At 36.0% G+C, this 26,115-nt stretch overlaps 1 protein-coding gene across 1 annotated transcript in view; it reads right to left on the bottom strand.

Moving 5' to 3' along the window:
- The window catches only part of lrch2 (leucine-rich repeats and calponin homology (CH) domain containing 2), a 96,958-nt gene that overhangs the window by 44,848 nt on the left and 25,995 nt on the right, over positions 1-26,115 (bottom strand). The window contains exons 2-10 of the mRNA XM_073840036.1: positions 24,502-24,646; positions 22,495-22,621; positions 22,322-22,427; positions 22,041-22,177; positions 18,479-18,609; positions 14,623-14,710; positions 14,148-14,244; positions 10,278-10,378; positions 10,071-10,135 (exon numbers count right to left, since the gene is read on the bottom strand). Of these exons, the coding sequence (XP_073696137.1) occupies positions 10,071-10,135; positions 10,278-10,378; positions 14,148-14,244; positions 14,623-14,710; positions 18,479-18,609; positions 22,041-22,177; positions 22,322-22,427; positions 22,495-22,621; positions 24,502-24,646 (997 nt within the window). The remainder of the gene's footprint in view (positions 1-10,070; positions 10,136-10,277; positions 10,379-14,147; positions 14,245-14,622; positions 14,711-18,478; positions 18,610-22,040; positions 22,178-22,321; positions 22,428-22,494; positions 22,622-24,501; positions 24,647-26,115) is intronic.

Raw genomic sequence — 26,115 nt, 5'->3', positions numbered from 1 at the left:
TTTGAACCGAAAACGAGGCTGTGAGGGACAGCAGTCCAGCAGCGTCCACTGTGGCGTATTGTTGCGTATCGGGATGTAGATCGTATAATCATAAAATAATAGGTCATTTCACATTTTTCCACAGGACAAAGAGCTCCAGGAAACGTGGATTGTTTGACAGGACATATGACCTAACTTTCAGGTAACAATATTGCATTTATTTAAGAAAATGACTGTGGTAAGACTGCTAATTTCTAATATGAGCATGTTTATCTTCCTTTAAACGCTTACACAGAGTTTTTTAAATGATGTTATACAGATTAAAATGCTTAATGGTTTGTGTTAAGAGCCTGCAGCTACGTCTTTACGACCTTTATTATGAAATTACGATAAACATGACATTTTCCTTGTCTAAAGCAAAACAGAAAAAAAAAAATGTTACGAATATCATTTTGCGATTTTAAAAGGGGTTGATCCCAAACACTACACGGCAAACTAATAAATAAATGTTATCTTTTGATCGCTTTGCATAAAAATAAACTTTCTACCCACTGTTTTTTGTATGACTTAACATGTCTGAAAGAGGCTTACGATCTAACTGCAGGCTCTTAACACAAACTATTAAGCATTTTAATCTTTAAAACATCATTTGAAAATAATATCTTTTTCATTTACGAACGCAAGGTTTTCTTTTCATGAGGCTTTTGAGTCCAGGTAACGTTAAACACAGACGTAGCTGAACCCTCCTCAAGCTTCCTAATTCCAGTCAGTGTTTGAAAAACAATCCTGAGTAAAATTTTGAGCACAGTCTTGTGTTCTTTGTAATCTATTCAAAATGGAGATATTGGGGGGGCGCTGCTGAGTATGATGGAGTAATACGTGTTTTACAGCACTCCTGCAGAACCCAGAATAATTTAATTCTTCAACAGCAATTAAAGTCCGAAAACTAACAGGACCTTTGCCGCAAGTAAACATAAAACAACATGGATGGCAGCAAATCTCCGTAAATACAAGTACTCCGGCTCTACCGGTGCAAGGCCTGAAGCCTCTGGACAAAGTGGCGCTAGCCGATCTGCTACTTCTACAGTACGGCCCGAAGATATGACCATGGACTTATAATTGATTAAAGCGTATATTCTTTCCTCTTTGAAGATGGATATATCATCAGTAATAAAGAAAGAGTTAAAGAACGCGCTAGCCGAGGATTTTGAAGCAATTAAAAGTGAACTACAGGCGATGAGGACTGAAATTGATGAAAGAGAACATTAAGGATGTCAAGGGGGGACTCTCAACTTGGTCAGATGAAATGGTTACTCTCCAGGCTACTGTAACTAAACTCACAAGCCAAGTCGACGACTTGAAAGAAAAGTGTGAAGATATGGAAGGGCGGATGCGGAGAGGGAATATTAGTATCACTGGAAACCCTGAGCAACCTGGATCGAGTACGCCCACAGCGGTTTCCAAACTCCTGAAAGAGATGCTTCAAATGAACAGAGAAGTTAAAATTGATCGTTCACATCGCAGCCTTGGTCCAAGGAAGCCAGGAGATAAACCGTGCACCATAATCGCAAAGTTACATTATGATGGAGACTGTATGGAGATTTTACGAAAAGCCAGAGAACGTGCACCGCTCATCCACAACGGTAGTCGAATTGCCATCTTCCCTGACTACACAGCCAGTGTTGCAAGGGCAAGAGCGTCCTTCAGTGATGTCAGGAGAGCTCTCCGGGGATGACAAGGCGTGCGATATGGACTACTTTTCCCAGCCAGACTCCGAATTTCACATGACAGAGAAGAAAAGGAGTTCCGGTGTTGTGCCCATTTTCGACACCTGCCAAATTATTACCCCCTCTCGTTGAAATCGCTACCTGATTGCCTAATCCTAACCCCACCCATAATCCTAACCCCTCCCCCACACCTAACCCTAAACCTACCAATACTAGGGGGGTAGTAATCTGGCGGGGGTCAGAATTCGGCACAACACCGGAATGCGTCTGAGGCAATGGATTATGTGAAGAGGAATATTTTCTCTGAGACTCAATCTAATGCTTGACACGCTGATCTGCTGGACTGGGATGATGCCCGATTTTTCAGTTATACATAGCTAATAATGGCATCTTTAAAGGTTGTAAGTTATAACGTTAGGGGCCTTCATAGCCCCTTGAAAAGAAAAATGATTCTGCGTCAGTTGAAACAAACTAACTGTCAGATAGCTTTCTTACAAGAAACCCACCTGTCTGACGCAGAACATGAGAAATTAAAGAGGTCATGGGCAGACAAAGTGTATTTCTCCTCTCATCCGTCAGGGAGAAAGAAAGGAGTGTCTATCCTGATACATAGACAGGTAAATTTTACTTTAGCAAAGATCCATTAAGATACAGAGGGAAGATTTATTCTGATAAATGGATGTATAGATGGCATTGATATATCACTTATGAATGTTTATGCACCTTATGAGGACAGACCTTCTTTTATTAAAAAAGTTTTCAATGTGATCACACAGCATAGCTTTGGAATATTATCAATGGGGGGAGACTTTAATTGTATAATGTCACAACACTTAGACAGCCTGTCTCTAATACCCCATGCTCCCGAATGAGTAAGATGTTAAAATACCAATCTTCCGAATTTGGACTCGTAGATGTATGGAGAAGTAAATTTCCAAATTGTAAAGATTTCACTTTCTACTCCCATAGACATACGTCTTATTCCAGGATAGATTATTTTTTCACTCCTAAGGATGAGCTTCATAGAATAACTAATATGAAGATATTACCCATGACTGTGTCGGACCATTCACTTATGGAACTTTTTTGGGACATAGAACATAAGAAAACTTCCAAAATCTGCAGATTAAATGCCTCACTCCTCAATGATAAAGAATTTATCTCTTTTGTTACATCGGAACTTAAACTGTATTTAAGTATAAATGATTCAAATTAGAATTGAATTTAGGCAGGGGTTTTAGAAAGTGAGGACTGGCCAAAATGTCCTCATATTACTCCCTTTGTCCTCATCAAACATGGAGGTGGAAACATTACGCTTTGGGGGTGTTGTTCTGCTAAGGGGACAGGACAGTGGAATGGGGCTATGTACTGTCTAGAAACTCGCAGCTTTGCATTTCCACCGGTCTTAGTACACAATATAACTACAGAAGAGTCAAGTTTTAAATACAAAAAATATGGAAACTCGTTGGTCATTTTTGAACGCGATGCTATTGGTCTAATAGGATTCAATGATCTATGCTAAGCTATGCTAAAAGTGATATCGCCAGAACAGGAGAACGGCTGAATGGATTTCGAAACGGTAAAAATCAACTTATTAACTCGGGGGGAGTTGGAGAATGAGCCTATTTCCAAAAAAGTGGAGTGTTCCTTTAAGGTCCTGGAGTGGCCTAGCCTGTAAAGGGAGCTAAAGGTTCGAGTTGCCAAATGTCAGCCTCGAAACCTTAATGACTTGGAGAGGATCTGCAAAGAGAAGTGGGACAAAATCCGTTCCCGAGATGTGTGCAAACCTGGTGGCCAACTACAAGAAACGTCTGACCTCTAGGATTGCCAACAAGGGTTTTTGCCACAAAGTACTAATGTTTAACGTAAATACGTTTACTACAGGGCCATTGAATGCTTAAATCTGATTTGCTGACGAACGTTCGAATGGTGTGCATTATTCTCAGGGAAACGCACGGCGAACGTAGATCCAGGCAGCTTTTGACCGCAGTACATGTCTATATCACTTCGCCACACGATTTCAGTTATTTCTTAAACTATTTTCCTTACAGCCCAAAACAGCAAAATAATCAAAACCCACAATGACACTGGCCAAACTAATAAATAGAGTAAACAACAGGATAAAAACGACAGATTATTTCCATGTTTCTTCCACAATATTACGTTTCATTATGTACAGAAAGCACAAACTCTATTTCTCTCGCTTTCTCTCCCTCACAGACACACACACATACAGTTAGCACTCGCGTTAGCATTCACGCTAGTAGAGACGATGCTGCCAGTCACCTTTGAGAGACACACAGACTTGAGAGGTAATTCATGCACTTAATCTCTCTCTCCCTCTCTCTTTCTGTCTGTCTGCTTGTCTGTCGGTCTGTCTAAACTTCATTATTAACGGCATTAGTTTGCTATTAACGGCTCAAGCGTCGTTACTAGGTCTAAAATGACGTTTTGGAACTAGCAACGAAGCTGTTGGATGAGCTGCGTAAGAAATTAATCCTACTCACAGTAGCATTTTAAGGATAAAAACGGGACGAATGTCTTGAAATATATCACCTGATCGATGTCTTGAGGTGTGGTACCTGTAGTATAAGCGGAATAATTGACTTCGGTCTGTAGAATTCAATGAAAATAATGCATTATTTTCTAAGAATTCTACAGCCCGTCGTCAATTATTCCTGACTTATTTCACTAATTAAAATGCAAATCAATTTACAACTTTTTTTAAATGCGTTTTTCTTTTTTTGTTGTTAGTCTGTCTCTCACTGTTCAAATAAACCTACAATTAAAATTATAGACTGATTATTTCTTTATCAGAGGCAAATGTACAAAATCAGCAGAGGCTCAAATAATTTTTCCCTCACTGTAACTGCTGACAATAAATATGATTCTTATGCCAGAAACTAGAACTCCAAAACAGACATAACAGAGCCCCACTGCCCTCCATGAGGACTGCTTTGAACATAATTTCCAGTGGTAATTGCTCTCTTAAAAAAAATATTGTCCAGTGATGTAATTGCTTTCAGAACTTTAGAATTGTATAAAAAGTAATTGTAAACTAATAAGAACAAAGATTTGAGGAATTAATGTTATTAAAAAAAAAAAATTAAAAGCTACTGACTGGGAATCTGGGAATCCTGGGAATAAAAAAACACTGTTTGACTCCACCCCTTTCTTTTCCCATACAAGGAATTCCTCTCGTCTAGTAACCTAACGTACACGTACACCCATTTATACAGATATACTTTTGGAACGCCGACTAATTGGAAGCTAACTCGGAATTTACCTGATGACTCAAGTATTTTCTTTTGCACGTTTGGATACTACGGAATCTGTGAATTCTCTGGAAGAATTATGATTCGGCAACCTTAAAAGGCACGAGACGACTACGATGTAACACTCCTGCGAACCTTCAATCCGCGAAGAAACTTTGTGTGATTTTTTTTTTTAACATTTAATGACTCACCAAATTCACTGTAAAATGGGCTCCACCCATTATAGTAAGAATCTTGGATCTTTTCATTATTATTATTGCATATATAATTGGATGTAAATTACATCTGCTGGCTCATCCTACAATCTGGAATAGCGACGGTGTATTACACGCAATGGTGTTTACATATATCTACAATTGAATACAACACAAGGGTGGAGGAAGCCATTAAGCACTGGACACAAAAAAAGGATAAGAACTGTGTTTTCCGTTTGGTGCTTAATTCAATGCAAGGAAACTTTCGGTTAACATGGTAATGAACCCTAAGGTAAAATAAATCAAACATGTAAAGATTGACTTATGGCTTGAGAGGTCATTAGTGTTCATTTGTAGTAAAATATCACAACGATTATCCAGAGTTAAAACACTCTGTTGGCACTGGAACAGCCAGTGAACTGATGCCAAAACAAGAGAGGAGTGTGAGCTGACAGTGGCGTCATGACATGCCTACAGACGCAGCCGCCATGAGTCACAAACTCTATTTATCTGTGTGTATTGTTGTGCAAAGCATATCATTGTGTCTTTGTGAACTTTTCCCTTCCTTATTTTGACAGTTATACAAACCAAAGTGTATATATGATTACTGCTTGCCTTTGATCAAATGAATAAATAACTAAGAAATGCATTTAATGCAACACATTAGACACTGTCATAAATAAATGAATAAATAAATACATAACTAAACTTCCATTCCTCGACTCTTCAAGTAACATCACTAGTCTGGATCTAAATGAGATCTAATCTAGACTAGATGGGTGGATGGGCATTGGGTGTGGTATGTCAAAAGACTTTGGTTTCATTTTTCAGTGGTTCTGAACTCAGTTCACCAGAATGCAAGGGAATTTTTTTTTGGTTAATGAAATTGCATCACTTCCTTCTTTTGTTAAGTTCTTTGGAACACTCAGATAAAAACAACCCAGGCTTGTAACACAGGTGGCACAACATCATTGCTACACCCTTTAATGCCCACATAAAAAAAAAAACAGCTGTTAATGTGCAAAGATGAAGATAGCATTTATACTGCTCTAACAATTGATACAATTAGAAATGCATAAAAGTATACTAGCTGGCATTAAATAAATATAAATGCATGCCCATTTCAGGTTCATAAATGAAAATGTAGTTCTTATTAATTAGCAATCTACATTTTCTCTCCTGCTAGAAGACACTCATATTTAAAGTTCCATCTATAGTGATTTTGCACTTTTATTAAGTTATTTCTGTCTGTTGACAAATGCATGGACATGTCTTATGAAAGGTAATAACTTAATTGAAATCATATCATGTTTAAAACTATGTACAGTTGAGGTCAAAAGTTTAAATACACCTTGCAGAATCTGCAAAATGTTAATTATTTTATCAAAATAAGAGGGATTATACAAAATGCATGTAATTTTTTATTTAGTACTGACCTGAATAAGATCGCATAAAATACGTTTACATATAGCCCACAATAGAAAATAATTGTTGAATTTATAAAAATTACCCTGTTCAAAAGGGGTCTAAGGGGTCTATTACAGAAGGTTACAGAATGGGTGGGGGGCGGTGAAAACTTTTTGAGTTAGAAGATCAGGGTAAATTTAACTAATTTTGTAATCTGGGAAACATGTATTTATCGGTAGCTTCTGAAGGGCAGTACTAAATGAAAAAAAAAAAGATATTTACATATATACTTTATATATATATATATATATACTACACCTCTGGCTCTTAATGCATCATTTTTCTTTCTGGAGCATCAGTGAGCATTTGAACCATCTGCAGTAGTTGCATATGAGTCCCTCAGTTGTCCTCAGTATAAAAATATGAATCTCAAAATCATACAGTAAGAATTTGTGGGAGCCGAAGGATTTTTTTGAAGAACAGCAAGTAGTTTTACCTGTAAATGACAAACAAGGGACTCAAAAACAACTATCATCAAAACAAAAAAAGAAAAAAAAAGAAAAATGTGGATCATTTAGATTACAACAGTATTAAGAATCAAGTGTATGTAAACTTTTGAACGGCGTCATTTTTATAAATACAACTATTATTTTCTCTTGTGGACTGTATGTAAACGTCTTTTATGTGAAATATCATATTCAGGTCAGTACTAAATAAAAAATAACATGCATTTTGTATGATCCCTCTTATTTTGGTAAAATAATTAACATTTTGCAGATTCTGCAAGGTGTATTTAAACTTTTAACTTCAACTGTATATATAGAGACAGACAGACAGACAGACAGACAGACAGACAGACAGACAGACAGATAGATAGATAGATAGATAGATAGATAGATAGATAGATAGATAGATAGATAGTGAACCCTTGACCATAGAGTACCGTCACTTTATGCTTCACCTAGAACGCACTCTATACAGACATTGTTTAAGAAATTACGGTCTATACCAGGAATGTATGTTTATGAGCCAACACAAGTACATAAGTTCAGTCACCTCAGTTCCAGTGCCCCTATTCAGAATTATCACATTCCCATAATTTATCAGTACTTTTACAGGAAACTCTCATTGATTGCAAAGAAAGCACATAAAATAGTGGAAATAACAGTCAAAGTACATAGGGATAAACAGCTAATTGAGTAGTGAAGCAATCAGATATCATAAATTGTAAACACTCATTACACAAGCAGCCAGGTGTACCCTCTTATCCTTAGGGCCCTCTTGTACTTATGTTTTAGAATTCAGACTGATTGCAATGTATATCTTATTTAAATGAAAAAGGAACTTTAAATGACATTAAATGTACGTCAGTACGTCATTTAAATAACTTTAAATGACATACTGAATACTGACATTTTGACAGCCCAAAAACCATATTTACAATAGAATTCAATCTCATAGTGTATTACATAATCACAGTCGTGGTTTGTTGACTATGAAAGACATAGTGATGCAACCCAGAAAAAATGTGCCACACCATTTCTAAGTAATCTAGAAAAAAAATAAAATAAATAAAATACAGGAAAAAATGAGTCACTTGCTTTGACAAAACATGCATGTTTATCACTTTTGCGCTCCTTATCTTTCTGTGACATAACACACCAATGACATTTAGGCTTTTGTTTGTCTAAGGAGCCATTCACAAATAACGCATTTCTGCATTCCACTGCACTACTTTCCCACTGTTTTTATGTGCTAAAGGGACATGTTTTGCATCATTTGACATGTCATTCTAAAATCACAGTGCTCAAATTTGAAGGGTAACTTTTAAAAATTGCATCTCTACACCTCAGGCTTTGTTGTTCATTTCACTGTCCAGCGTCTCATGTTTTTTCAACACATATGCATTCTGTGTAAATGCCTCCCAAATGTTTTAGAGCACTACATTGCAGCTGCTACTTCTTACACACATTTGTTTTTAAAATTGAATTTATTCCTATGATGCAAAGCTGAATTTTCAGCATCATTACTCCTGATCCTTCAGAAATTATTCTAATATGCTAATTTATTATCAATGCTTTGGAACCTTAGATATTTTTTTCAGGTTTCTTTGATGAATAAAACATTCAAATAAGCAGCATTTATTTAAAATAGAGATCTGTTGTAACAATATACACTACCGTTCAAAGTTTGGGGTCAGTACCTTTTTTCTTTCTTTCTTTCTTTCTTTCTTTCTTTGAAAGAAATTATTACTTCTATTCAGCAAAGATGTGTTAAATTGTGATGTGTTAAATGACTATCATGAAAAGTGATAGTAAAGACTTATATTGTTAGAAAAGATTTTTTATTTTGAATAAATGCTGTTCCCTTTAACTTTTTATTTATCAAAGAATCCTCAAAAAAGTATCACAATTTCCAAAAAAATTATTAAAGGTGAAGTTCATTTCCAGAACAAAAATTTCCAGATAATTTATTCACCCCCTTTGTCATCCAAGATGTTCATTTCTTTCTTTCTTCAGTTGTAAAAAAAATAATGTTTTTTGAGGAAAACATTTCAGGATTTTTCTCCATATAGTGGACTTCTATGGTGCCCTGAATTTGAACTTCCAAAATGCAATTTGAATGCAGCTTCAAACGATCCCAAATGTGGTTGTAAACGATCCCAGCCGAGAAAGAAGGCTCTTATCTAGCGAAACTATCATTTATTTATTTATTTTTTTCAAAATCGTCCTACATTGCTGTTTTACATTTTTTGTTAAGGGTGTTTAATTTTCTTTGCATGTTCACTAAGCAAACAATGGGTCGGTACTTCTGCAGCAATGTAGGATGATTTTGAAATTATTTTTGAAGTTGAAGGAGAAAATAAGATGGGAGTTTTTCGACATACCCTAACTTCTCTTGAACCGGAAAAAACAGCTCAGGCAGAGCAAGACAAGACGAGCGTTTGAGGTTAAAAAGTATATGAATTGTGATTAAAAAAAAAAAAAAAATTGTTTCGGGGTCTAGATAAGACCCTTCTTCCTTGGCTGGAATCGTTTACAACCACATTTGGGATCGTTTGAAGCCGTATTTAAACTGCATTCAATCCAATATTTCATGTATTTTCGATCAAATAAATATTTTTGATGAGCATAAGAGACTTCTTTAAAAAAAAAATTTTGAACGGCAGTGTAGGGCTAGGTTTGTTGGTTGGAACATCAGCTGTAGACTCTGAGGGTTGAAATTCATGGCACCTTTACATCAGGAAATGAACTGATTGGGTAATTGACCTTAAAAACATACACTTGAGTTCTAAGAAGAGAAATTCCTGGGGAGGGATGTTTTTGAATGAGATTTGTTTTCATAGGCAGGAAGTATATCCGGTACAATTCATGATAATGGATGGAAGCTGATGTCCATGCAGGAAATTGACAGATCTACAACTACTGATTTCATGCACGGGAATCTTAGCTGCATAATATCGGCCACAAAACACCAGACTGACTTACCCAGATTCCTCTTTCCAGTTCTCTTTATCTTTGCTTTGGTGCGTTTTCAGAACCCGCTCCAGTTCCTGAGGATGAGAGAGGGGAAGCTCTTTTCAGTGTGTGGTTTAGTGAATGTTTATGTTTGGATGTCCTCAGTTGTGTAATGTCTTTGTATGACAAACAAAATATGTACATACGTGCTTGTGTGAATGTGTATGCATACAATACCTTTATACATGACACATAGGGTACATTGTGCTGTAGATCTCCCTCAGACAGAGTGGCCTCTTCATCTGGATTGGGGTCAATAAAGTCATATGGGTCCTGATCTGCACATAATTGAGATGAGAAAACTAAGGTGAGGCACTTTCTTTTTGTAAAAAGATGTAATGACAAACTAGACACAGTCGCGATGACATGCTATACTTCTCACGAACACAAAGAAGTCCTATTTGTTATTTTTGTGAGATTAGAAGGCGGGTGATTTGCATGTAAGTATGTTTCAACTGAAATCGGTGTTGGTGTCAATCTTCAGTCACAACTATGCAACATAATTAGAGAAAAACATATGACATCTCTAAAAAAAACGCCGGCTTTGCGGGTTTGGATTTCCTGATTATCTTGTAGTGTTCACTTAATAACTGCCAATTACTGTCTTCTATAACACTATATAATGACAGAGAGAACAGAAAGTTGTCTCCACACTGCAGGTGTAATGGGTGTCTGATTACTGTGGATAGAAGTTCATAGATCACTAAGGCTTTGTACAGATAAAAATCTGTTTTTTAATTCAGTTGTTTATCACCTGAAAAGTACACATAAAATCCCAATTTCAACAACATAAACCTAAAATGTGATAAATACAGTGCCTATAGAAAATTTGGAATAGGGTTTGATTTCAGGCTGTATGACACAAAAAGTAACTATTTCAAAATGGTATGATGATTTTCTATAGGCACTGTATGTGATTTGTAATGTCTGTACCCAGAAAAAAAAAAAAGAAAAAAAAAAATGAAATTTTTGAAAATAAGTATTAAAGGTGCCACAGAATGCATTGATACAATATTTTAAATTGTTATCTGATATCTACATAGAAGGTATTTGGCTTAGGTAAGGGCAAAAAATCCCTAGAAACGGTTTTACAACTCCATTTACAACCCTAGGATTTGTCCCTAGAATGAAATGGTCTGTTATTACCTTATTTGGTTTCATGAATAATAATTATGAGCTCTGCTTTGATTGGCTGTTTCACAGAGCGGCTCATTTAGTTACGGAGCTCGAGTCGCTATTAATAAGCGGGTCATTGAAACTGCCATTTTGAATGGATGAAAACTTTTTACTTTCACTTTTGAGATTTGTGATCACACGTGCTCTGTGTAACATCATACTACAGCGGCAGTACTTAGCACATTTGACAAGTTTAGATGCTTGTCAGCGGTAATCAGGATCTACAAATCATTCGCCACTGTCCACGCAGTCATCTCTCCTTACTTTGTTTATGTGGTAAGTGAAATTTTATGTACTGCAATGTGACAGGCTACCGCTAGCAAAAAGCTAACTGTGTCCCTTCAGTGGCTCGCCTTATTTTATTAGATTGCCTTATTTGTTTTTCCTTGCCTTTCTGAGTACAGACACCAACCCATCCCTGCACTTAACATCTCCTGCACAACCTGGAACATAACATTTATTCCCGTGATCTGCCATTTTCGCTATTGATCTGCCATGCATTGTTTTTTTCACAATAGCCTTCCCGCAAAACTTCTGATGATTCGGCTATGCAAATGTTGGGGCGTGACTATTAATGATCCCGAGACTATTATGTCATAGTCGGTGTTATGTTGGAATTGGCCTCTTTTTCAGTGGTCTTTTGCAAACACCAGATTTATATAAGAAGGAGGAAACAATGGTGTTTAAGACTCACGGTATGTCCATTTACGGTATGTTATTCAACTATGCCAAAGTAAATACAGTTTTCCATTCTATAGCACCTTTAACTAATTTAGGATTTGGTGTGTAGATTATATTAAACAAAGTGCATTAGTTCGTCTAAATTCACTCATTGTTTAGGCACTGATCTTAAAGTGCCCCTATTATGCCTTTTCAAATATGATATTTCATGTAGTGTGTCATGTAGCTGTATGTGAACATAAACTATCTGCAAAGTTGTGACGCCGACAGTGCACTATAAATGAAGTTTTTGTCTAACAAAAAAAAGAGTCGGCTCACATTCGCCTAAACGAGTCGTCAGCAATTCGAATCTTTTTTCTGTAACGGCCACACGTCACGAGCTACACATTTGCGTAATGTCCGCCCACGTTCAATTTCGCGAACAACTTGCCCGCCCACAAACAGTAGGCCTACCATTTTCACGTGGATTAACGTTACATCATGTCAAGAAGACGCCCTGCGCTGTGAGAGTGAATTTGTTTTATATGCCCTTCCGAAAGATGAAACTACCAAGAATGAGTGGTTAACATTAATTTTTTCAACACCTCAGCAGTCCAATGCCCATTATGTGTTGTGTTCGCGTCATTTTACTGATGACTGTTTTTCCAATCTTGGGGAGTAACGTTACAACGCGAGATTCACCAAACGCTTGGTTTTAAAAAATGGATCAGTGCCCAGTTTATTTGGACCGGCTTGCTCCTCTGAACTTCTACCTGTAAGTATGATTAATAATTGATGATTGTATTTTCTAGCGATCGTTCAAAATACGTCTTTGTGTACGTTATGGTGTGTAACAACCCCGCACATGTCTTGGTAAGCGGCTAACTTGCGTTTCTGTAGTTCTGTTGTTCAGCTGTGAGTGCAATGTAGTCTAAAAATTGTGATTGATGCAGCTTGACTGTCTGTCTGCCTTATTAGTTTAAGTAATGATAATGATAAACGATGGCTTAACGCAGTGTTATGGGTTGTACGTTACAGTGTTGAAGTTCACAACGTAGAGGTGTGCCCGGTTCGCTTACAAAAGCAAATTGCAAGCACTTTCCACAGTTATAATATGACACCCACTGAGAAACGTCCTGCTCCAGTCGTGCTTGCAAAACAGTTTCTTGTCGATGTGCCACTTCAACCGTTTCATCGTCAGACTCCGGCTCGAATTGATAGGGTAAAATCGAGGCTATCTTTTCTATGCATTAACAGGTCTCCACAGCTGTCATTCAGTTATGCCAATGGGCGTTTCGTTTTGCGCTGTAGCGGTAGACCAATCCAAAAGGACTGCACCATCTGACCAATCACAGCGGTGAGGGCTCACTGAAAGGAGGGGTTTAGAGAGACTGATTCTTCGAACTGCTTCACACGAGTCGTTTACGAATCATTTAGAAACGGGGTAAAATTAAATCTAATTTTTGAGAAAACTAAAGTGTTTTTTGAACTTGCATACATGTAAACCTGTTTTAAGAGACTATTACAACAATATTAACTACCTTTAACATGGCATAATAGGGGCACTTTAAAATTAATCTAATACTCACATTACAGTTAAAAATTGCTGTCTTCAAGATTTTATAATGTTTTCGAAAAAAGCTACTAGTCATTTTAGTGAACATGAACAATGAGTGAAGGGTAAATACATTTCTATCAAGACAACACTCCGAAAAGTTTTATCATGGCAATGGATATGACAATGCTAATGTATTTGGTTCTAGCCTAAGTAAGCAGAGAGATACATTTTTTATTACATCCTCAGTGAGTAGTGATTAGTCGGTAACACTTTACAATAAGGTTCATTAGTTAACATTAGTTAACATAAACACTAAGAATGAACAACACTTTTACAGAATTTATTAATCTTGATTAAAGGAGAACTCCGGTGTGATCACACCGGAGTTCTCCTTTAATATTAATTTCAGAATTTACTTACTCGTTATTAAAATCACAAGTTGTGCTTGTTAACATTAGTTAATGCACTGTGAATTAACAAGAACTAACAATGTGCGACTGTATTGAATGTGTAATACATGTATTGCTCATTGTTTGTTCATGTTAGCTAAAACATTAATATTAACCAATGCAACCTTATCGTAAAGTATTACCTATTAGTCAGTATTTATATGACTAATAAAACAACTGATATTACTAACGCTGAAAGCACACCTTTGTTTGAGTCCAGCTTTGTGAGAAGTATGTGTGCGTCAGCACGCGCTGTCTCAGATACTTGAGAATGCAGACTCATGGTGTCATCATCAGATGGCTGTGCAACAAGAGACACAGAGCATGAGAGAAAGAAAAGACGGGATAAAAGGCAAGAAAAAAAAAATCACATTTTTTTGTAAAAGACACCCTCTGGCAAAGAGATTTACTTATCAACTGCTACTTGTGTTACTGACACATAATAGAACTCATCAATCATCCTGTAAGATCATTCTTCCTTTAACATCCATGGCCAGGCTCAACAAGTGTGACCGACCTACCTATTTATGAGCCTAGGCCACCCCACCCTACCCCACCCTAATGTCTTGTTTGGTTGCCTGGTAGAATTGTCAAAACATTTTTTTTTTACTTGGAAAAAAAAAAAAAAAACAGCTTGTTTGAGCGTGTGTATGAGTAACGTGTGTATAGGTGCGTTTACCTCTGTAGTCGAAAGTCTTTTGTCGCCATTGTCACTGCCAATACCTGAGTCAGGGCCATGGTTTTTACTGGGGTAGAAATCTTCCATACTTAAAAACAAACAAATATACATGTAAACAAAAACACAAAGAGATACACAACATCATTTCCCTTCACTACACCAAGAGTTAGACGAGGGCATTGATGAAGCAATATCACACTTGGAAGATTCAACATCTTTATACAACAGTCAATGGGCAATTGTGTAAATAAATAAGAAAAAAACAACAACAAAGAGTGTCCTGAAGCCCCTTTTTGAGTGAAATGACTTTCTTTTGGTACGCTAAGCTTATGCAGTTTTCTTTTTTTAATTTCGAAAAAACACATAACTTAATGTAAATATCGAATTACTACAATTACAAAGCGATTAAGGAAATGGAAAAACATTAGGAAATAATAGCAAGCATAATATGTGCATTTACATGCATAAAGCCAAACCAAAAATTATTCAGACACCAGATATAATTTTTGATTGTTTTCTGTATTAGTGGTTGCAAGACACTATAGTTCATTTATGTAAGTGAGGATAGCAAAATAAAGTAAACTGTGATTTATAATACCCAAAAATTCTAAAATTGCTAATAATGTGCAACCAAAAATTATTCAGACACTTTGACCTGACCATGTTTTGCTTAAGTGTTTTGTTTTTATTGCTAATGCAAACTTTTTACACCACAGACCGAACAAAATCATGCATTTCTTGGTAATTGGTCAACAAAGTATTGATTGTTGTGTAAATATTGTCATAGTAAAAGTTGTCTGAATTTTTGGTTAATTGTAACATGTTGATTGTATCTGATATTATCAAGATGAATTTTCTTTGTAATATTTTATTACCATTTTCTAAACTATAGCGAATAAGCTGTGATAAAGTGAGAAATTTTGAAGGTGTCTGAATAAATTTTGCTTGAATGTATATACAAACGTAGTAGTACAGTGGTGTGAAAAAGTGTTGGCGCCCTTCCTGATTTATTATTTATTTATTTAATTTTTTGCATGTTTGTCACACTTTAATGTTTCAGATCATCAAACAAATATAAATATTAATCAATGAAGGGAAAAAAAATCCAAACCCCCCCCCCCCCCCCGTTAAAACATAACTGTGGTTTATCACACCTGAGTTCAGTTTCTCTAGCCACACCCAGGCCTGATTACTGCCACATCTGTTCGCAATCAAGATATCACTTTAATAGGACTTGCCTGACAAAGTGAAGTAGATAAAAAGATCCTCAAATGCTACACATCATGTTGAGATCCAAAGAAATTTAGGAATAAATGAGAAAGCCGTTTCTAAAGCTTCAGCGACAAACAACAACATCTAAAGAACTGCAGGCCTCTGTTGCCTCAGTTAAGGTCAGTGTTCATGACTCCACCATAAGAAAGACTAGGCAAAAATGGCCTGCATGGCAGAGTTCCATGACGAAAACAGCTGCTGAGCAAAAAGAACATAAAGGCTCGTCTCAGTTTTGCCAGAACACATCTTGATGATCCCCAGGGCTTTTGAAAAAATACTCTGTGGACTGACGAGACAAAAGTTGAACTTTGTGGAAGTTTTTGTGTGTGTCCCATTACATCTGGCGTAAAAGTAACACAGCATTTCAAAAAAGATCATCATACCAACAGTAAAATATGGTGGTGGTAGTGTGATGGTCTGGGGCTGTTTTGCTGCTTCTGGACCTGGAAGACTTGCTGTGATAAATGGAACCATGAATTCTGCTGTCTACCAAAAAAATCCTGAAGGACAATGTCCGGCCATCTGTTCGTGACCTCAAGCTGAAGCGAACTTTGGTTCTGCAGCAGGACAATGATCCAAAACACACCAGCAAATCCACCTCTGAATGGCTGAAGAAAAGCAAAATGAAGACTTTGGAGTGGCCTAATCAAAGTTCTGACCTGAATCCTATTGAGATGCTGTGGCATGACCTTAAAAAGGTGGTTCATGCTTGAAAACCCTCCAATGTGACTAAATTACAACAATTCTGCCAAGATGAGTGGGCAAAAATTCCTGCACAGCGCTGTAACCAAGCGTGCCGTAGGTGTCCTGAAAAGTGAAGCCAAAAGTTTTCGATTGCCCCCTGGTGGCTGGCTGCAGTATAGGTCATAAACCCCGCCCTCTCCATGTAATCTAATGGGACATGAGCCAAACTAAATAATCGAATTACACTTCAAATAATTTTTTTCCAAAGATGATTTCCATTGTGTAAAGTAGTTCTTATAATACTGATTCATGTGCAGGTGTTTGTTTTTCTAATAAGTTCGCTTTTAAGTAGTTATTTGATGCTATAAAAATGGGGTGTGGTGTCATGATTGTGATCGTGCGATTGGGTCTGCGGGAGTTTGGGCGGGACTTTGACACCGCGGCTCTGCCTTACGACACTACTGCGCATGCTCTGGCTCCAAACGAACCTCTACTGCGCATGCTCTGGCTCCAAATGACGTAATTTCCCCCAAGATGGTAGCGGCCATATTGAGTTGTTTTGGCTTCACTTTTCTATAGTGGAAAGAAGCAGAGACGCGTTGTCCATCTTTTTTACAGTCTATGGCTGTAACAGACTCATTGCAAGTTATCGCAAATGCTTGATTGCAGTTGTTGCTGCTAAGGGTGGCCCAACCAGTTATTAGGTTTAGGGGGCAAACACTTTTTTACACAGGGCCATGTGGGTTTGGATTTAGTTTTCCCTTCATAATAAAAAAAAACTTAATTCAAAAACTGCATGTTTTGTTTACTTGTGTTATTTTTGATTAATATTTAAATTTGTTTGATGATCTGAAACATTAAAGTGTGACAAACATGCAAAATAAAAATAAAAAATCAGGAAGGGGCCAACACTTTTTCACACCACTCTATATACATATAGAGTATATACATAGATGTATACATACATAAACATCTTAATAAAATAAAAAGGACACATTTTAACCAGAACATGTGTCGTTAAAAGTAAAATAAGAACAGACTTCTAGATTTTTAAATACATTTAAGTTTAATTCTGACTTCAAAAATGTATCTTCTCAAGTTCTGAGGGCAAACAGTAGGTCAAAAATCCACTACCCAATAGATTGGCGAAGAGAACAGCTTCCAGTTAATTGGCATAAGTTGTCTAGCCAACCATGTAATGTAAGTGCTAAATTATCTCTGAAATATCAGTTTTGGAAGACCTTTTCTGTGAAAACCCTAAATAAAGATGTTAAAAGATTGGGGTCAATTACTGTTAAGAATTTCAGAGAAACGAAGAAACAGCAACATTGTGCATTTATACCGCAACTCATATTACTGAGTAACATTGTTGAATATATTTTGAGTAACTAAATTAAATTAGTAAAACTATATTAATTCATTGAGTTAAATGTTTAATGCTTTTTAATGTTAAAAGACAACACACAGTAGAGGTGTTTCATTCCTAATGAATGAAATTGGCATTTCTGAACAAATAATTCTCTTTGACTCACTCTAATGTTTCTTTCTTGAATGAATCAGTGTTTGAATAACTGTTGTATACAAGAGTTTCTATTCCTGTGCGTGTCATCGTCAATACATTGTATTGCATTAAAAAAGAAACCCTTAATAACCCTAAATAAACATGTTAGCCCTTACATGAGGTGAGGTGAGTGTGCAGTTACCCATAAATGATAGATTAAAAATGCTTTTGCATGTTTTGTGTAAATCAGCAGTGCAGAAGTAAACACCTGATCATTTACAAAAACAAATGTTTACAATATGATTCATAGAGCTCTGAAAGTGCTGTTACTCGTAGCTGTTATAATACAAGTGTGGTTAGTCTACCGTTCATGGGGATGAAAGGTAAGGCTGTAGATACCTGTCTGTCAGCTGCTGAGGCAAGCAGCGTTTTCCCAGAGAAGGCAGGTCAAGTGTGTCTGGTTTTTTATCCAGGCGACATGCCTGCAGGTTTAAATACTTAAAGATGTGGATCTTTCCCTTTAGGCAGATCTGAAAGCAAAGAAGAAAATTTATCTCAAAACTGACAAGATCAGTTTTTATTCAAAACTAACACTATATTACTTTTAATCAGCAAGGATGCATTAAACTGATAAAAGTGACAGTTCATAATGTTACAAGAGTTCTATTCCAAATAAATGCTGTTCTTTTGAACTTTTGGTAACACTTTATAATAAGGTGTCATTTGGTACCATTAGTTAATGTACTAACTAACAGGAATGAACAATGAACAATACATTTATTGCACTATTAATACTATTAATCTTTGTTAATGTTAGTTAATAAAAATACAATTGTTCATTGTCAAAAAATAAATGTTTCTTAATCATTAAATCAGCACATAAGATTTCTATTTTACTGTTTTTTTATTAAACACAGCCTTGGTAAACATTAGAGACTTAATAGAAAAGCATTGACTTTCGAACCCCCAAACTTTTGAACAGAACTGTATGTATATATATGTATATATATACACACACACACACACACACATAAACATGCATTCATACATTATATAACCCAGTTTTCATTCACTTACTGCAACAATTTATGTAAGAATGAATTTATAAGCATTTCACACACAAATCTGTTCAGCTTGTTTCATAAATAAATATATTAAAAATAATACATATATACATTTAAAACTCTTCATGTGACAAGCTAAAATAACACTGACATAACTGTCTTTTTTAAAGCCACTTGACTGGTGTGTACCTGTACGTGCACACGTTTTTTTCTCTGTGGGTATTGCCGAGGAACTTCCAAGGAAAACTACACGTATTGTAGATAATTTCAGTCCAGGAAAGACTGGCTGTACTCCAAATCTGCATGTCGCAGCAAGACGACTCATGGTAAAAGATCTTTTGTTTTGTTATCAACAGATCATAAAAAAACCCATCTTGAACAGTATTTTACATCATTGTTTAGCCAAAACATTTAACTAAAATAAAAGGAAAAACCCCTTCTCAACACCTCACATTTGAGCTATTGTTTCCTCAAGCATAAGGACAACATGCTCTGAAGAGATTAAATCTGAAAGTTCAGAACATTGTGCTTTGATAACAGTGTGAGTAGAACAACGTAGTCCTGCACATGATCACATTCGTACATTTTTATTTTATTTGCAGCCCACAGCCATGTGCAGGAGCCATGTACCTCTCACACCAGAGCAACACTGGTGCAACTTGGGCTAAGTGCATTGCTCAAGGGCACAGTGTGATGGCTCAGTGGTTGTGAACATAGCACCTACACTGTAAAAAGTTTTCAACAGTTTCAACTTAAAAACTTAAGTTTAGCAGCTGCCTTAAGATTTTAAGTTAAATCAACTTAAGTCATTTAAACTCAAAAGTTATATCAACTCATTTTTATTGTAATAAGTTAAAATGACTTGTAGTTTTAAGCTGATTAAACTTAAAAACTTAAGGCAGCTGTTGAACTTAGGTTTTTAAGTTGAATCTGGTGAAAACTTTCTACAGTGTAGGCAATGTGGTTTTGCGATAACATTTCTACAGGGGAATTATAACTAAATACAAGGGAAACAGACATTACTGCAAGCAGAACATTCTTATAAGATTAGTTCACTTTCAGAATAAACATTTCCTGATAATATAGTCACCTCGATGTCATCCAAGATGTTAATTTCTTTCTTTCTTCAGGGAAAATGAAATGAGGGTTTTTGAAGAAAACATTCCGGGATTTTTCTCTATGTAGTGGACTTCAATGAGGATCAGTGGGTTGAAGATCCAAATTGCAGTTTCAAAGGGCTCTAAACGATCCCAGCTGAGGAATAAGGGTCTTATCTAACAAAACAATCTGTCATTTTCTAAGAAAAATACACATTTATATACTTATTAACCATTAATGCTCGTCTTGCCTTAGCTCTCTGATGTGTGTCCGTGACTTCACGCATTATGTAATCACATTGGAAAGGTCACACGCAGTTAATTCTTCATCTGTTTACTTCGGGTGAAAAACTCCATCTCATTTTCTCCTCCTAGTTCAAAGTTATCCAGCATCGTTGTTTTACCTTTTTTAATTGTAAAGGGTGAATTTCTTTGCACATTTGCTTTGTAAACACCTTTCCAACATGACTATCCAATGCGCGAAGTCGAGCTAGAGCAAGATGAGCATTTATGGTTGAAAAGTAAACACTTTTTTTCCATATGAAGCTGCATTGAAACTTTCATTTGGACCTTTAACTTGATCCCTATTAAAGTTCACTATATAAAGAAAAATCTTAAAAGGTTTTCCTCAAAAATCTTAATTTCTTATCCACTGATAAAGAAAGAAAGACACAAACATCTTGGGTGACATGGGGTTGAGTAAATGATCAGGAAATGTTTATTCTGTAAGTGAACTAATCCTTTAGTCTACAGGATATTGTGATATGAAAAAAAAAAAACAGGAACATTCACTTTCAAGTGAATTTTCAAGTCATTCTAGTAGGGCTGTCACAATATTCGATTTTTTACACCACGGTTATTGTGGCCAAAAGAATTTTCAATATCGATACATCGCGATATCTATAGAAACATTTTCTTTTAAACCAAATGAACATAGGGATACTGATAAACACAGGGCTCATGCATTTTCACTTCTTCTTCTTCAAGGCACAGATGAACTGTGTCTTTCTCTGTCCTCTTTAAATATTGTGCTTATCGCCAATACCGGTGTATCGTCACACCCTAAATTAAGACGATATCAATATTTCATGATTTGAATTTCACGGTTATCGCCAATACCGGTTTATCGCGTCTAGAATGATTGGGGTTTGGGTGTTCACAATTGGTTATTTATATAAGTTTTTCAACCCATTCAATATATATTATGATTTTATTGTTATTATTACCAAAAATAAAACTAAATAAAAAATGTAAAAAAACTAAATGAGAAACTATAAATATATGTAAATATTAAATTGTAATAATGTTATTATACTGTAACAATAAGTATTTAGTAAAATAATAAGAAATATACTTTGCCCTAAAATTGTACAATTATAATACAAATTCAAAATGTTACGTATTCAATTCTTAAAATTTCAGACATTAAATCATCAAGCTTTATAGTGTGTATTATTGTTTATTTAGTTATTTTAGCATGCATTCACTATTTATTTGTTTATTTTGACACTCTGAAACCACATCACATTTATTCTGACTGTTTCTCAATCAAAGCTTTGTCCACTGCAATTAATTTGACCACAGATTTTTTATTTTGGCTCATGTGGCACCTTGGGTGTGGTTAGAACAAGGAAGAGCTATCATCATTGCATCCATACCCCTGATATTTTATGGATTTCACATTGTCGGCCACTGGATGGCGCCAACAGCAAATAAATAAACATCAGACATTAACAACAATGTATAATCTTTAGCTCGATACATGAAGAGATAGACAGTAACAGATGAGTATAGACACACCTGGGCAGGAGGAGACTGCATGGGGTTGTTGTCAAGAACGATGTGTTGCATCTGCTTAAGTTTGCGGTAAGATATGGGAATCTCTGTGATTTTATTACAGGAGAAATCCAACCTGATCAATGGCAGATCGGACAACTCTGCAAGAAAGAAAATAAAGAAAAATATAATGAGAATTTCCTTTCTAACTGATAGTATTAACACAACTAGTATACACACTAAATGCAGTTCTGTCAGTGTATATACAGTAAGTTGACATATCTGTCTTGTGTAGGTGTCCATACCATCTGGTAACACTTGTAGATAATTTCTTCGTATGTTGAGTTCTCGTAACGCGAGGAGTTTCCCCATTTGAACAGGAAGCACCTGGATCTCATTACAGCTGATGTCCTGAAAAGAGAAAACATATTGTATACAAACATCACAGAAACACACACATTAGGAAGTATACACTGACCAGTTCCATGAGGTCTTTGGCCTTTCCGATCTCCTCAGGAATAGACAGGAGTTTATTGTTGCTGACCACCAGCACTTTCAGAGGAAGATTGAAGAGAAACTTGGGGAGAACGGACAGCTGATTTCGACTGAAAACACAAGGGTTGGCTTCAATAAACACACATTTCAACCTTTATTACTTTCTCTAATGGGAGAACCCAAAGAACAACTGAAATCAATTAAACCCATTACAGCTGCTGAATGATAGTAGCTACCATTCAAAGGTTTTGGATCTGTAAAATCTGGAGGCTCTTTTGCCTCTTATACTCACCAAGGTTGCATTTATTTGATTAAAAATACAGTAAAAACAGTAATATTGTAAAATACCATTATAATATTAAAAAACTGCTTTCTATTTGAATATATTTTAAGATTTAATTTATTCCTGTGATGACAGCTAAATTTTCAGCATCATTACTCCACTCTTCAGTGTCGCATGATCCTTCAGAAATCATTCTAATATGCTGATTTGCTGTTAAAAAATATTTATTATTATTATTATTATCAATTAAAACTAGGGGTGGGCAATTGCATTTACAACATAATTACCTATACAAACTTGTGTAACCAAGTACTTCTGCGCAAAAGGCTGCACGACGTGCGCATTGCCGTTAAATACACAGACGCGCACGGACATGGATTTCTGCGTGCATAGTCTTCGATTAAACTGCATTGCTTTTAGAAGCGTCAATTCAGTTGTTGCATATAGTTTAATGTCTTTATTTCGGGATTATCAAAGTAAATTATAACTCACGTGCCCCAGTAAAAAGGGTCTAGCAACGCACCTGCACTGAAGCGGTTTCATAGCTGTATCCATGTATGCACGTCTCATTTGATGTGGTAATTTCACAGAAGTTGAAGACTCGTTCTCGCCCCTTACAGTGCAATTCGACTAGGTATACGTCATTCGCGCTAAAATATCAAGGTGAAAGTCATCATATCTGGCGTAGTAATTAGACCCAGCTCCCAACCCAACTTTGAGAATAGATTAACGGCGATATTTTTTTATCGCCCGATAAGAATCTCACGTTAACGCAGCACGTTAACGCCGATAACGGCCCACCACTAATTAAAACAGTTAAGTTTTTTTTTTTTTTCAAGATTCTTTGATTAATATAAAGATCCAAAAATCAGCATTTATCTGAAATAAAATGTTTTTGTAACATTATACACTATACCATTCAAAAGCTTGGAGTCAGTATAATTTTATTTAATTTTTTTTTTGTGGGAGAGAAATTATAGAAATTAATAGTTTTATTTAGCAAGGATGCTTTAAATGAATCAAAAGTGATGATAAAGACATTTATAATGTTAAAAAAGATTTATATTTCAGATCAGTTCTGTTCTTCTGAACTTTCTCTTCATCAAAGAAACCTGAAAAAAATTATAGTCTGCTGTTTTCAACATAATAATAATAAATCAGAAAATTAGAATGATTTCTGAAGGATCATGTGACTTGAGTAATGATGCTAAAAATTCAGTATTGAAATCAAAGGAATACATTTTAAACTATATTTAAATAGAAAACAATTTTAAATAGTAAAAATATTTGTACTGTTTTTGCTGTACTTTGGATCAAATAAATGCAGGCATGGTGAGCAGAAGATACTTCTGAAAAAACAAAAAAAACATTAAAAATCTGACTGGTAGTGTATAATATATCTAGTGCCACTTTTGATCAGTTTAATGCATTCTAGCTAAACATAAATAGTAATTGACCCCAAACATGTTGCTAAGAATTATTCAAAAGAGTAAAATAAATTTTAAAATATTTTTAAATAGAAAGCATTTACTTTATTTGCAGTCAATTGATTCAAATGCATTTCTACGCATTATTCAAAAAACATAATTTTTATTATAACTTGAACAATTCGTGAAAGCCAGATGCCAAGACAGCCTTAGAAAGAGATCAGTTATAATAAGATATTAAAGTGAGTTAACAGACAATGATATGATGAGTGAGTGTTACCTGATGTTCAAGTAGGTGAGCATCTGTAGGTTGATAATAGCCTCTGGGACCACCTTTATGCAGTTGTGGTAGAGGTTTAATGACTCCAGTGGTGCAAACATACAAACTTCTGGAGGGATTTCACAAAAACGGTTTTTCGACAAGTCTGTGAAGAAAGAATATAAATCAAAGTCAGTTTAACACACCAGATGAGATCAACATGGCATTTTACAATAGAAAAATATTCACAGAGACATATTTAACAAACTATTTATGCATGGTAGTGTTCCACACAACAACAAAAAAAAAATGTTTAAAGCCCCTGTTACTTAGGACTATTGTCTCCAAGAAGAATAACTGATTTATTGTTTAATTAACCTGTTGATTAGTCCGATCTATAGAAGAAGTTTCACCTTTTTAGATACTGACAAAGCAGCAGTGTAACACACACACACAAAACACAAGAGACAAAGAGCGAATGGGGGGGGGTTATTGATTTGTCAAGGCAGTACATATAATTCAGATGCAGTGAGAAGAGCTCTGTCACTAGCTTTTCTCATGTGACACCTATCAATAAAACAGCTGAGATTGACAACAGTGAAATTACATTACATAGGCATTGAGACCCCAGCACTTGTAAATTAAAACTGGTCCTTCAATGTGATTGGTCAAGATGATATACAGACCAATACAGTCTTTGTTTGTGTCACTGTACTTGCATGTTCAAGACAGACTGAGGTTTTACTCTTTCTGCCAGTAACACTGCTATGCCAGTAGGTGGCAACAAGTGACTTGAATCATTCTCCACTGATTTGTTCAAAACCCATGATTCATTCAGAAACCAGTGTGTGTTACTGTACTTGGGACCATTTTGACTGGAGGAGAAAAAAAATTGTGTCTAAAATGTCAGCCCCCATCCTCAGTGGACATCAATCTCAAGCTCAGACCAAAATACACCCAGAATTACAACAACTTCAACCAATCAGAACTGAGTTATCATTACCATAGTGTTGCCATGGAAGCAGACATGCATGCAGAAGAAAAGTCATGTCAACTTCCTCTATAATTCATATCCTCTAAGAAAAGAGAAAGAGTGTATGTGAGAGAAATACAAAAGACGGTAACTATATCAAAGCACACAGAGAAAGTAGTAAGACAAACAGAAAAGATAAAAAACTGATATCATTTTAGAGACCTTTTAGGCACATTAGATTTCACATCTCTTAGGAGTTTGAGGTCAAATGCCAGCAAATAACTTCACTTTTATGGGCTTCGCTCTTTTTAGCCAATGAGACTTAAGGAGAGAGAAAACACACAAACACATGCGCGCACACACACACACACACACACACACACACACACACACACACACACACACACACACACACACACACAAACCATATCTGTCAGTGCAGCTGACGTTGCCAACTTGAAGCTGTGCTGCCTGGCAACTATTACAGACTGAAGCAGTGTTGCCAGGCAACTGTTACCAACCCAAACTGTGCTGACTCCACCTCAGACATTCCTCTTGAACAACCTTCAGTTGGCTGATAAGAGAGAAGCATGCGAAGCACGCTCATGTTAGTTCAGCAGCCGGACTTCAATACAGCTGCATTTCAACAACAAGGTTGTACA

The sequence above is a fragment of the Garra rufa genome, chromosome 5, assembly GCF_049309525.1.
Source record: "Garra rufa chromosome 5, GarRuf1.0, whole genome shotgun sequence".
Lineage (NCBI taxonomy): Eukaryota > Metazoa > Chordata > Actinopteri > Cypriniformes > Cyprinidae > Garra > Garra rufa.
Note: the sequence above shows the minus strand (reverse complement) of the source record. Positions and strands in the feature narration are given on the sequence as shown.